At 40.8% G+C, this 14,517-nt stretch overlaps 1 protein-coding gene across 5 annotated transcripts in view; it reads right to left on the bottom strand.

The window, feature by feature from the left end:
• Positions 1–13,865, bottom strand: part of LOC121927978 (cytochrome P450 2J2-like) — a 150,706-nt gene extending 136,841 nt beyond the window's left edge. For 2 of the 5 annotated variants that reach the window (XM_042462113.1, XM_042462117.1), the window contains exons 1-6: positions 13,433–13,865; positions 8,992–9,154; positions 7,510–7,659; positions 4,820–4,980; positions 2,232–2,408; positions 962–1,097 (exon numbers count right to left, since the gene is read on the bottom strand). In XM_042462113.1, the coding sequence (XP_042318047.1) occupies positions 962–1,097; positions 2,232–2,408; positions 4,820–4,980; positions 7,510–7,659; positions 8,992–9,154; positions 13,433–13,633 (988 nt within the window). In that variant the 5' untranslated portion in view covers positions 13,634–13,865. Of the gene's footprint in view, positions 1–961; positions 1,098–2,231; positions 2,409–4,819; positions 4,981–7,509; positions 7,660–8,991; positions 9,155–11,669; positions 11,833–13,432 lie in introns of those variants that run through there. The other 3 variants (XM_042462114.1, XM_042462115.1, XM_042462118.1) reach the window with 3 other exon arrangements.
• Positions 13,866–14,517: the final 652 nt, after the last annotated feature.

A 14,517-nucleotide genomic window follows, 5' to 3' on the forward strand; every position in this document is an offset into this window, starting at 1 on the left:
CATTCCCTTCCCTCCCTTTCCCCCCTTAAACCCCCCACCCTCTTACCCTTCCCCTCCTTCCCCTCCCCTTCCCCCTGTACACATCCTAGTACTTCCAACCTATATAGTCCTTTATAAATTACATATTACTCTTTTGATTTTCCTTTACAATCATCATCCTTCCTTTACATATATCTATATACAAGTCATTTCTTTCGCTCTTTACCTCTTTACTTCCTAATCTTCCTTTTCTTTTCTTTTTCTCTCCTTTATTTTCGTTTTACTAGTTTTCTTTTCTTCTTTCCACATAACGTATTACTATGTTCCATTCATCTTTATCCTTATCCCCTTCCTCTTTCTCTCCTTTTAACCTTTTAGACAATCTGTCTGAATCTCTCATATCTAACAATTTATTAGTCCATTCTTTTAATGTAGGGGTCTGTGTAGATCTCCATTTTTGGGCGTATAACAACCTTGCTGCTGTCACCATGTATAACACAATTTTCCAATATGTTCTTTCAGTCTCTCTTCCTATCACGCCTGTCATATTTAACAAAAATAACTCCGGGTTTTTCGGGAAATTCCTTTCCAACATTTCTTTCAATTTAAGGAAACTGAATTTAAGGAAATCAGAGTTTACACAGCAAGATTTAAAATGAGCATCACTGACAACTACTTACACCCAGTCTTCTCATGTTATTTGATTAGCAGCTACTCTTTCCACTGCTGCCCTCTGAAAAAAATATACCGGAATCCTACATCACGTTTTACAATTTAACTTTATTGTAGAGACATCTTGTAGCACCTTTGAGATTAACTGAAAGAAAGAAGTTCTTTTGTAGACTAAAGTCTACTTCCTCATATACATCTGGTGGAGTGTAAACCAGGGACAGGCATATACATGCCATTGGTATGTGAGAATGTCAAGTAAGACCGTTCTTAAAAAAAAAACAGATGAAAAAAATTACAATTAAAGCCTTACCCTGAATTTCTGGATAAATAGCCATGTACAGCAAAGCCCAGCGCAAGGTTGAAGAAGTTGTTTCTGTTCCAGCAAAAAACAAATCTAGTGTTGACTGTAGGAGGTTTTCCATATGGAAACTGGAAGAAGCATCCTCCTTTAAAAGAAAATAAGAAAGTACATCTAGATAATGGTATATACAGTAAAACCATTATTTTATTCTCAGTGGTATCTATCTAGTAATCACAATATGTTTCACAATCCCCATAATATCTTTGTTCCAAAAGAGAATTCAGGATCAACTCAACAGCCTTGGTAATTATGGAAGCTTGAAGTAAATGTGAACAGAAGGAAAGGAAAAACAACTAATAATTCATGATCTAGACTCTGAAGCCTAGAAAAAGCCTAGATAGTAGATTACATGAGACATCCAGTAGATTACATAACAAGCCCATTTTGGACTTCCAGAAGCCCCTGGTCACAAGGACAATGCTTATGGCAATTCTAGTCCAGGACATCTGGGAGACAAAATGTTCCTCAGAACTATCCTCACATTGTTTGTTCTGAAACACCATAATCAAATGGTGATATTTAGGTGCTGGACAAATGGCAGCACCTAAACAATGCCACTCTCTAGATAATGTCTTAAAATGTTTGCACTTTATATACCCTTGCAACCTCCTGTACTCTCCTGTTTGATTTCATAGAGGATCAGTAGACTCAAGTTGGAGGTAAAACCATCATAAGCTATGTTGATAAATACAAATAAATATTTGAGGTGTCATAGACCCTATCTGCATGGGCCATGTAAAACGGCCTCCTCACATTCTCTCAGCAGGGAGATCAGATGACAGAAGGCCCAAACCAGTTCTGGGGCACATGAAGTCTGGCCTCCAGCACAGATTTTAAAAACTTGCTACTTGTTCTGGATTTGGCTGAAAAATCTGGACCCCTTTGTTCTAATACCAGACAGTGGTTTAAAATGTGTCCCACTTATATTCCCAGTGCATCTGCCACTGCTGCCAGTCACTGTGATCAAAACTGGATGCCTCATTCTGCACTCAGAGCAAAGCAATTCCTGGCAGTGGAAGATGCACTTGGCAGATCAGTGGGGCACGCATTCATGAGAATGGAGGGCCTTTGTAATCAGGGATGACTGGGGCAGCTCCAGGGCAAGGATATTCCAGGGTGCCTTCGGCCATTGCACACAGGACCTACAATTGTGTGTCTTTCTACCTTCACCAAAAAATTAAGAAACAAATTTTGTCCGAACCTCCAATTTGTTAATTACCTTGGCCATTTCATTTAGATAAGCATCAATGAAATCTCTTGTTTCAAGTGGATTCCCGTCTTCTTTATGTTTTTCAATTATTTTACTCACAAATGATTTCAATTGTTCCCAGTTTTTAAAACCAGTTTGAAGAGGTCCTGGCACATGCTTCATGAGAGCTGGGAAAACATTGTACAGCTGGAAGACAAACACAAAAATTAGATGATGTGCAGGAGAAGAAGCAGAGAGCCTCTGCAGATCATCAGTATCCTGCTACAATGAAAAGATAAGCTGACAGAAAAAGAAGATATACTTGGTCTGCTACAGAAAAGAAGAGCCAGAAACCTTTCCCAGAACACCCCATGTTAGGATTGTCTTATGGTCCTCATAAATTGGAAATGACTTGAAGGCACACAACATTACAGAAAAAAATTAAAGCAGCAAGGGCACCAGGCACAAAGCATAATACATCACTGGGACACATAAAATGTTATTTCAATGGCTACTGCTCAGATCTTTGATTGTAATGTGTGAATTGCAGAACACTGTGCATAAGAATGCTGCTACAAATGGCATCTTTGTGTAAGTTCTTCAGTCACACTTACCAACTAATTGTATTGCATGGAGTGGCTACTCATGCTGATGGGTACTATAACTTGAAAAATCCACATGATCCTTCTTCCTGTTGCCAGGAGCACCAGAATGTTATTTTAGCAGCATATTTGAACAATGCTATTTGGGCATTACTCAAGCCTAACTATACCCGTGTATATTGGTATCAGTACCAGATAAAAGGCCATGGGAGTAAGAGCTGTGAAGAAAGTAAGACACTGGAGAAATAGGTGACTCAGAGTTGGTAAACTGTTTTGCCTTTCCTCACCCATATTGCATGAACCCAGAAAAATTTCAACCACCACCATAAAGCATGAATAGGATTCCAGCCAAGGATTTTCTACTGTATGTGCTGATGCACACCTGCCTGGAAATCATTCCATGTATTATAGTTGGGGTGTGTCTGAGTGTGCATTTGCAGAATTAATCCGAGAGTGCTGTTTGTAATTGTATCACTCTATTGAGCATAACATTATGCTCTAATTCTTAACTCTAAACAATAAACATGGACAAAATATCTGTCTATTGTTCAGTTGATTGTGGCAAAATTTTTATTATTTTTAAAGTTTAGATCTTGTTATGATAGACTTAAAAATTTGTCTGTTTTGGTAGTTAAAAACAGGACATCAATTTGTCATAATTAATGTTAGGAATTTGTGCTATTTTATAAGTTGTCTTATTTTTCATTCATTGATTGCGAAGTAATTAAATTTTATAATATATACAAAATAAAATATCATCATCAGAGCATCATCATCATCATTATCACCCAATGGGTTTCCATGGCCAAGTGGGGAATCAAACCCTGATCTGCAGTCTAAACCCTATGCTCAAACCACAACACCATGCTGGCTTTTGCTGTTATTGTTATTTCTGAGCAAAAGTTCAGATGGCTACTTTGAAAAAAAATTGCCGCTTATGCCACCTCCCACCTAAAACCCGGCTCTCTGTCATGCTCAGCCATTCAATTTGCAAAGCCAGGAAGCTCCCAACTTTGTAAATTGGCTGAGTATGGCTGGGAGCCAGAATTTAGGTGGGCTTTAGGTGGGAGGTGGCCTTGATGGCAAAATGTGAGCGATAATACCTGGCTGCATCTCAGAAGAGGATTCAAATCGGTAAAGGTAAGCCAGGATTTTTTTTAGCTGTGTGAAAAACTCCTTAGTAATCCTTTGCAACTGATGGACCAAATTCCTGTTATATATATTATATATATTCTTCTTTTTCTTCTAACATTTTATTTAAAAATGTAACATCTCATCAAACTTTCACTTTTACCACATGAAACTATGTATATGTAAATTCAATTAGGCATATATATATATATATATATATATATATATATATATATATATATGGTAAAGAGTTCCTGTTTGACATGATTGTCAAGTTATTTCCAACTGTATGGTGCTCATATCTGTTACTAAGTGGAAGAGCCAGCTTTGTCAAAGATGACTCCATGGTCATGTGGTCAGCATGACTACATGGAAAGCTGTTACCATCCCACTAAAGTGGTACCTATTGATTTACTTTTATATGCTTTCAAACTGCTAGGTTGGCAGAAGTTGGGACTAGTGATGGGAGCTCACTCCATCTTACAGCACTGGGGTATCAAACTGCCAACTATGCATATAGTATTGTAATTAAAAGGTATAATTTTATCTTTGCTAGTTGTTTATGTCACAACTTTTACCATTACATTCAGCGATATACAGGAATTACAATTTATGAGTAATATTAGTAGAAAAAACATTACTAAGGATTTGGTATGGTATGGTATGGTATGGGAGGAGGTCAATGGGATGGGGTGACACCATGAGGTACTGCACTATGTGACACCAACTCTAGTGACACCACTGTATGCCACAAGATGATCAAACAGCCAAAGAAAGAAAAAAGAAACTAGACGCTGACAGAACCAATGGCAAATGGATAAAGCAAATGAATAAAGAGTCAATGTGATTGTGAGAGCTGCCCATAAGATTACAAATAGGCCTTACTATGCCCCAAATGCCTGCCAGGATTTGACCCAGTTCATCCAGCAAATGCAATAAGTTCTGAAACTGACTGTCATGGTAATCAAAGCGTTTCCCAAAAGTGATTGAACAGATTACATTTGAAACAGCATTGTTAAGCAGCAAGTGTGGGTCAAAAGACTGCCCTAGAGAAGAGAAAAATGTTGGCAGAGGAAGAATTAGAATGATTAAAGCTTTCATGTAACAAAAATACAATATGAGAAAAACAGTGGGATTTTGGAAAGGAATGAGTGAATGCATTTTAGGTGGTAGTGGGATTGCTTTGTGTTCCTATTCCATCAAATACTTCAAAGATTTAGTTGGCACTTGAAAGACAAACTGGTTTTATTCAGCAGAAACATTTGTGGAACTCAGTCCATTTATTCTTCTCTAAATAATATTGATTATTGAATTTATACCCTGGCTTTCTCCTGAGTTGCTTCCAATAATTTAAAACAAGATTAAATTAATTTGTTATTTTACAAAAGTTAAGAAAGAATTAAATAATAATATAATTTAAAAACATGGTTATAAACAGTTTAAACCATCGTGAAAACATACTACCAGAGCTCATGCTACCACTTCTTTCACCTAGTAAGAAAGGAACAGATGGCCCATTAAAGATGTCTTCTGGGCGTCTTAGGAACACTGCATGCTCCAATGATGCCTGGAAGCCATCTGGCTGCCCAGATGTGAGCTGCTTCAAGATGCTCTGGTGGCACAGCGTTCACACACCGCATGGTGCTGGAGTATCTTGAAGCTGCCCTGGGGCTGCTGTGTGGCTGGGAAAGCCAGGTCTGGCCCAGGCCAAATAGTGGATCTTTTCCATCAGGTTCAAGGCAGATTGGGCCATGGCATGTGTTTGCCATGGCCCCAATCTATCTTTAGTGGGGGCAGCTTCAAGCTGCTCCTTCTTGTTGGTCTGTTCTGGCCCATAATTACTAATACAGAATTAAAAATTAAATACAGCACACTACTTCACACATGCTACTGCTAGATTAAGGTTGTCATAAATTGCAAACAACCTGAAGTCGCACAATAACAGCAACAAGCTTTCTTAGGGAAAAAACAGATGGTCAAAATGAAATAGTTTCCTGGTGCTTTGGAGGCATGGCATTTAGATGATGTATGCTTCCAAAGTGGCTGGAAGCTGCACAGAAGCTGTGCTCCAATCCTTAGAACTGGATCAAAAAGGAGCCAAGACAATCCAACTCCTGGTGGCACCAGTTGACCCCTATGTGCGCTGCTTGCCTTGGGAGCAGACCATGTGGTCAGCGGGATTCCAACCCACTTCTGGCTGGAGCAGACTTAGGCCACTCTTCTTACCCATCTGCTCCAGCTCTTAGTCCTTGTGTACATGGGTGTTTTACACCAAGCCCAAGTTTTACCCTCAGGCTTGGTGCATTCTGCTTATGTTATCCTAAAAGGTGGGTGGGTGTGGGGGTCCCTACCTACAGTGTTAGTGTTTCCTTGGTATCTTGGAGGAATTATTATCTCAAAAGGAGTCCTGCAAGAAAAAGGTAACTTTGGGGATCTTTCTATCTGTGTATACCAGTACAGTGGTACCCCGGGTTACGAAATTAATTCGTTCCGCGGTTAATTTCGTAACCCGAAATACCTTCGTAAGCCGAATTCCCATAGGCGCTAATGGAAAAATAGCTCTCTGCTGCCCTCCGGTGGCGGAAAATAGCGCCGCGGTTTTTTCGTAACCCGAAGAAACCTTCGTAAGCCGAAGCAATAAATCCCTATGGGATTTTTTCGTATCCCGAAAAATTCGTAACCCGGCGCATTCGTATCCCGGGGTACCACTGTACTTACTGCAGAGTGATTCCAGTTTTAATGGCTCAGACAGTGTCTGAGGGGGATACAGAAAGTTTCTGTAGAACAGAACCTCAGTCGGGGGCAGTGAATTGGCCATGTGTGGAGTGGATATGAATCTGAATCCTGTTTCTTACCCTCCGAGGGGTACTTGATGCTGCCCCATGGTATAACAAAGACATGATGGTTTCCTCATGGAACTGACAAAAGGATTTTGGAGTAGGCTGATGGCTTTAACTCTGGAGTTACAAAACATTGATAGGTTTTGTGACAAAGCCTGGGTAGTTGGATGGAAAAGGTAAAAAAGAATACAGCCTGGAGTAGGGTAGAGGTATGGTCTTTAACTGCTTTGTGATGCGGGTCACCCATCAGAGGAGGCATGAAGAGCTTGAGGGAGGATAGATTGCTCAGCAAAACCATTTACCTTTTATTTCAGCAATATCTAGGTCTCCCATATGTCTTCAGGCCACCTTGCCTTCCCAGACGTGTAACTTCCTAGGGTGCCAAAGGTCATTATGACCTGTTAAAAACATAACTGACTCTGGATGTCAAATATGTCAAACAAAACAGATGTAGGGTATGCTAACACATAACTCAGGGCCAAACTCCTGAATTGGGTCCAGACTGCTGCTGGGTCCAGCAACTGCTAATATCTCTATTGGGATGCACATTCATCTCAAGAGGCACATAGTAGCAGAGTATCCCACTTGACCAGCCATATCAACAAAGGTCTACATACCATACGTATATGTACCAGTGTACATCTTTCTACTGACAATCCCCTAACGTCCATGGAAAAAGTAAATTGCTGCACTGAAGGACTCTGGAGCTTTCTAGTTCATTTAATGTATATTTACCTTTCTCATCTTCGATGGCATCAGTGAGGAACCTGCTCTCTTCCTGTATTCGTTCTTCTAAACTTTTTTTGCCCAAACCAAAGTTTCTTAGAGTTGACAAGGCAAATCGTCTTTGCTGTTTCCAGCTATGTCCACTAGAGTGAATCAGTCCTAAATGGAAAATATTAACATCACATTACTAAACACTTTAATGGTTCTCTGAAATTTCTAAAAATAAAAATGTTGGCTGGAATCCTGTTGGAGCATTCTGCCAGCATAACTCATTGTTATATCCTTATGTAAGGAGTTATCCAGCACCCTTTATAGAAGCAGTTCTCTATTTGCCTGCAGTACAACATTCCAGCTTTAAAGCTTCACTCCCAAGACCTTGCTTTCCAGGGTAAAGTGTGGTTCTTAATTGATTGAGATTACTAAAATTCATTTAACACAGTTGCTAAAGCATATAGGGGTTTAGCACATGTCCTTTGTGGAAATACCAGGACCTTGTTCACAGTCAAGGCTTGTAAATTCCAGGTCAGTGGGTTGCAGAATTTATTCCATGTTTTAGTCCAGAATTTCAATGAGTTATCCAAAGTGGTGAATCCTATACCCCAAATAGGTTCAGCATGTTGGAGAACTACTTTAAAGTCTGAAATAAAATGCAGAGTCTCTGGACACAGAAACCACCATTTACCTGACTGCTAATAAAGTCAACAGGGATACAGTTGTCCCTCCATATTCGCTAGGCTTAGGGGAACAAGACCCCCGTGAATATGGAAAAACCACAAATAACAAAAACACTGTTTTTACCTGAGAGGAAACCTTTCTAGGAATCTCTAGGTTCTCCAGTGCAACTCTGTGGTCAATGTCCAACATACACTGACCATAGAATGGCACTGGAATAGCTACAAATGGTCTTTCAGTGCAACTTTTAGTTGAAGTTGACCACAGAGTTGCACTGGAGGACCTAGACAGTCCTAGAGAGAACATATTAATAAAATGCATGAATAATCAAATCTGCAAATATCAAAGCCGCAAATATGGAGGGATGACTGTATTATTCTTTATGGGGTTGGTTTATAAACTATAGGAGATTAATTTGTAACCTGGTGGTTTATCAATTATACAAAGACCTTATTTGTCAGGTTTTGAAATGAATAAACAGATAAAGCAGGGAACAGTGGTTGGTCTAATGCAGTGTTTCTCTATTATACCAGAGTTGTGATTCAAGCACTACAGTCCATTAACTACTATCTGTTCACAAAGTATGCTAGCTGTATATTGAACTGTTTAAAAACATCCAATAAAAGGTTTTAGGTGGATGTATCCCAATAAAATCAAATCTGATTTATGAGTACAGAGAATGCAAAATCTGACCAAATCTATTGCCCATCATAGCTTAATCTTATGATATAATTTAAAGGTTGTTCTCCCTTTTAGGAAAGATCTTTTGTAAAAAAATTAAGAAATTTAAGAAAATATAGTATAATTTGAAACACTCACCAAATGTCTGAAAACGGTCAAAAAGAATAGGAAATTTTGGTCGATCAAGAAAGTTTTCACCCTGATGGACAAGAACTTCTTTCACCAGTTGCAGTCCATTCACCATTACAGTCTGCATGTTTCCTAACTGAATGCTGAAGATATTGCCATATTTTTCTGTAAGCTGCGAAGAGAAGGGGGAAGAATGTAAGAGAGAGGATACATTTCAGCGTGCATCCTATTAGAGAAATATGTTACTCCTGAGTGTTGAACTTTTATTCATTACAGAGGGAGGACTTTTTGATGCTCTTCACACTTGACCAAAATCCCAGCAGGACCCACCTTTATCATGTTGGGGTGGTGTTGTAAAATCCCTTCTTGCACTGCCATTCCCTTTCCTTTTGTGTTGTGTCTTTAGATTGTAAGTCTAAGGAGATGGAATTCCCCCCCCCCCCATGTTCTTTTTCTTGTAAAGAGCCATGTACCGTGATGGTGTTGTATAGATAGATAGATAGACAGACAGACAGACAGATAGATTGGTTGGTATCCTCTGGGTTTTGGTTCCAGGACTCCCCTTGGGTACCAAAATCTGTGGATGATCAAGTCCCATTATGCACAAAGGCATAGTGAAATGGTGTCCCTTATATAATACAGTATAACAAAATAAAGGTTTGCTCTTTGGAATATTTTAAACCATAGATAGTTGAATCCATGGATAAAGAATCCATAGATATGGAGGGCTGACTGTATTACTTTTGAAAATAATATATTACTTATTATATATTACTTGTATATGCCAGGGACTCTCTTTACTTCTGGGGCTGCTTGGAAGCCTCCATCCCCTCACACACTGGCTGGAGCCCAGAGAGTAAAGGTACTACCATAAAAATAAAAATAATGAACACAACTTTTTCTTAACTGAGAACACTTCTTTAAGAATCTCAAAGTCTTGGTGTGATTATTTTGACCTACTTTGGGCAAAAATGGCATGGTGGCAGCCATTTTTGATAAGGGCATAAGCTTCTTGGCAAATCTTGCCTCTATTAAAAATGGCTTGACTATAAAAAGCCAAGCCAAACCTAATCAAATCAAATCAAAACACAGGAAAAACAAAGGAAAATATTATTATTACTGACACCCACCCACACACACACACTTTAGAGAATAGACAGTAATATTATATAGAGTGTTATATTACTCCATTACACAACACTGTGGGAATCCCATTCCACCACCAATGTGAGTGACCAGTGGAGATCAAAGGAAGTCAGAAAACTATCCAGTTATGACAAAAACATCCTCCCATCATTACTAGGGATCCTAGAGGAAGGCATCATCATTGTGCATCTGGATATAGGGACATAGCCAGGTGCTTTTCTGAAACAGCTCATTTTCCACCAGTCTCTAAATGGACATGGAGAGGTGACTATAAAGGGAAGGTGCGTCCTACAGGATGGAGGATTTTTATTTATTTATTTTATTTTATTAGAGTATTTACCATACATACTTGACTATAAATCAAAAAGGTTATGCCCAAAAATTGATCTTAAAATCCTGGGTCGACTTATGTGGTGTTTTTCTTTTGTTTTCCTTTTTAGGTACTTTGTTACTGCTTCTAAGTTCTACTGATCTACGGGTCATATCAAAATCCATGATTTTGGCCCTAAAACCTTCCCTTGACTTATATATGAGGTTTATTTGTACACTAGTCTATACGGTATGCCCAACTTTTCAGCCACAATGGCTCTCAGTGGTTTACAGATTGGTAATTTGACAGTTCCCTGTCCTTAGCCTTACAATCTAAGGCCCTATTCTCACTCAGATTTTTGCGCTGGATGGAACTGGGCAGAATTGGGTTCCCCCCTCCCGAATCTCTCCGGAAGCAAGTGCTGACTATCATTTATCTTAATCAGGGTTATTTACACCTGAATGACCTTGCAGCTACTTGCGGAGAGTTCACATTTGCAGGTACTGGTTTAAAAGAAGGCTCCTGCTGTCAATCAAATTCTCTTTCGCTTTTGTCAGAGGTTACGTCTCCTGCTACCATTGGCCAACAGAATGGGGGCTTTTCCCCCTCCTTTTTTTTTTTAAAAAACTGGCGTCAGTTTTTTGTCAACTAGTTCGCATATTGTCAACTTGTGTGTGTATGTGCATGTATTGTGTGCCTTCAGGTCGTGAGCTTCCCTCTCTGCTTTAACTCTTTGTCTGGCTCTTTGCTATGGAATTCTGGGAGTTGTTTGCTTGATTTTGTGTGATGCTCCAAACGGAGGAGCTTTTGGGGGTTCCAAAAGGAGGGAAGGAGGAGATGGTCCTGGGCATCCCTGCCATCCCTGCCTCCTGCGTGCTGACGGCACAGGATCCCCGCTGGACACGACACCAGAGGCCCCCAGCAGAAGCAGCCAGACCCGTGCCGCAGGGCCACAAGCCTCCTCTCCCTCTCGCTCTCTGCCCTGGTCCCCTCCTTCCCTTCCTTCTCTCTTTTCCCTCTGTTTTGCCCTCCTCCTTCCCTTTCTTTCTTGCTGCTTATCCCTCCCTCCTTCCTTCTCTCTCCCTCTTTCCATGTTCTCCTTCCCTCTATCTTTCTCTCTTTCCCTCCTTTCCTCTTCTCTGCCTTGTCCCACCTTCCCTCCCATTTTCCTTCCCTCCCTCCTTCTTTTCCCCCTCACACATTCCCTCCTTCCATCACTGCAGATGCTCACCTGCCTGCCTCCCTTGGGGGCCAAGTGTCTTCGCCTCTCTTGGGGGCTGAGTATCTTCGGCTCCCAGGAGTCACTCCTAGCCTACCCCACCTCCTTTTCCTTCCCCCACCTTCTCCTCTACTCTGCTCTTCCTCTTCCTTGGCTGCAGGTGCGGAGGAAGTGGGGAGAGGAGGAAGAAGAGGAACAGGAAAGGGAAGAAAAGGAAGAAGAACAGGAAGAAGAGGAGGAAGAGAAGGAGAAAGAGCCTGTGGGGGGGGGGTTGGCAAAAGAGGAGGAGGAGGAGGAGGAGGGAGAAGGAGAATGAGGAAGAGCAGAGAAGAGGAAGAGGAGGAGAAAAACAGGAGGGCAAGCCGTGGCATGAGGGTGAGAGGGGGATACGAGAAGGGGGAGGAAGGCAGAGAAGGCAAGGGAAGAGAAGAAGGAAGATCCACAGGATGCGCAAATCTGTCATTACAACAACAACAACAAAAAAAGGGGGGGGAGCCACTTGCAAAAAGCCAGCAGGAGATGGAGGCATGATCCTCCCACTTCCCACCCTCTGACCTAAATCCCTCCCTGATCTTGACCCGATCATGACTGGGGCTGAGTTCTCATTTGCTGGCAGCAGGGAAGAGCCATTTTTTTCAAAAAGAAAGGAGGAAAAATCCGCTTTCAGAAAAACTGTGGGGATTTGCCCTGGATCTCTTGTGCAAGCCCCTGATCGAATTGTGTTAAAATTGGCACGAGTGAGAACTTCTTTTAAATCGGTTTGGGAACTGGGGTAAAATGTAGTCTGAATGGCCCCTTAAAAGACATGGCACAAAAGGAGAAGGGAATGCAGTGGCAAGGGGATCAAGTCCAGGAGATACTGCTAGTTCTTCTCTCCCTCCAAGGCCAGGATGGTGGCAGTTGGAATGGAGGGAGGGCCTTTAATCTGACTATGGGTGGAACTTTCCTTGCCTCTTCTCCTCTCCCTCTGAGGCCCAGGTGGTAGAAGTAAAGTTATTGTAGTTCTACTGGGTGGAACACTGCAATATGTCTCCTAATGCAGGTCTTGGAACCTATTTATATATCTGTTTGGTGCTCATAGAATGAAGAAGAAGAAATGAGTTCTTTTACACAAGTCTGGCATGAAGCAGGATCCTATGGATCCTCTACCGAAAGCCATAATTTTGCAGGAATTCTTAACCATTCCCAAGGAACAGCTACTCATCAAGAATTTTCTCCTAATATTTAAATGCAATCTAATGTACTTTAACATAAACCCATCAGTAAACATATCTCTCCTCCTCCTCCTCCTCCTCTGAGTTAATCATTATTTTTGGGACATAAGAAAACAGATCTTCCTCTTCCTTTGCCTCCTTTGTCTTACAGGTCTTCAGGAATTTGAAGTTTTCTTTTCCTTTTTTCAGACTTCAACTGTTCCTCACAGAACTTATTATCCAAATCTCTGACTTCTTCTCTGCCCTCATCTGAACTGTTCTGTCCTTCTTAAAGTGCAGGACCCAGGGCTTCATTTTTAATTGTCTCAATATAAAATGAGAAATAAGAAGCAGGAAAAGAGAAATACCATATTACAGGAGGGTTGACTCAATTAAGTCTGCAAGACTCACACAGGAAAGTTCATAATGATGTCTCTTGATGGTCTTTCATTCATAGGGCCATCATACATTAAAATCACAGCACATAATAGCATTTAGCAATACCTAGAGCTATTTTCTTATTAGTGAAGTTCTCAGGATCTGCTTCAAGGACACAGACATTCTCCAGGTGCTCATCCTTACCTTTTGTACAGATGGACGAGGGTTCCTGAAATCAACATGAAGTAGATTTCCAAAAAAAGGAAGAGGCACAGGACCTGGGGGGAAACCTTTTGGGTGCCTCCGTCTCATGTAGTCAGCAATGAGAAGAAATGTAGCCAGGAACACAAGAAGAACCTGTAAGGATAAGGCATCCCAGATGACAGCAAAGCAGTGGAACAGCATTATTGGACTCTGCTAGTCTGGTCAAGTTGAAAGAGACTGTTTTCTTCCAAACCCAGCACGCCTTCCTTCTTGGTCTTTTATCTGCTGCTCATAAAAATGAGGGCAAAGTCTGAATGCTACAGTTCAATACACCACACCCACAAAGATGCATCATGGAGATTATCCTACTAGTAATTTGAGTTATGAAATAGTATTTTCTTTTGTTAGCATGTTGAGAGCAGAGAGAAAATTTTTTAAGGGATGTTCCTTTTTCTACTTTTTTTATTCCCATTTCTTAAACTGTTAACAATTTGATATGTCACCTATGCTCTCTTGTGGTTTAAAAATGTAATTGCACTATATTCTTTTCATTTACATAACATGAGCATTACTGATTCAGTTTCACCCTTGCCATTTGTTATGTGTATCAAATATTGATAAAATATTTTGATAAAGTCTAAGAAGAAATCATTCTCTGCCATCCAATCCATCCTCTTTGCACTCTTACCTAGATCCTGGAGAATAACATTTTAAAAGTAATCAGTGGAATATGTTGACCAAAGTCCAAAAACAACTGGTTACTGTTATCTCTCCCTCTCTGGCTTTGCTTCACGAACGAAGATTCAGGAAGGGCTCATCCCGCGCTTTGTACAAGTGCATTGGTGACTAAAAAGGCCAATTCGGGATAAACAGGTCCGGTTGCAGAAAGCACAGCGGAAAGTCTCCTTGGGTGATGTTTCCAGGTTGCAGTTCTTTCTGCGTTGTCATTTCTCTTCGAGGCTCGTTCTTCGAAGAAGGCTGCAGCGTCATGGATAGTGCGTCTCCATGCCTCCTGATGCAAGGCCAGGGAGGACCATTGTTGGTGATCTATCTGGCCAAGCCTGAGATGTTGTTTCAGGGAGTCC

Source organism: Sceloporus undulatus, chromosome 4 (genome assembly GCF_019175285.1).
Source record: "Sceloporus undulatus isolate JIND9_A2432 ecotype Alabama chromosome 4, SceUnd_v1.1, whole genome shotgun sequence".
Taxonomy (NCBI): Eukaryota; Metazoa; Chordata; class Lepidosauria; order Squamata; family Phrynosomatidae; genus Sceloporus; species Sceloporus undulatus.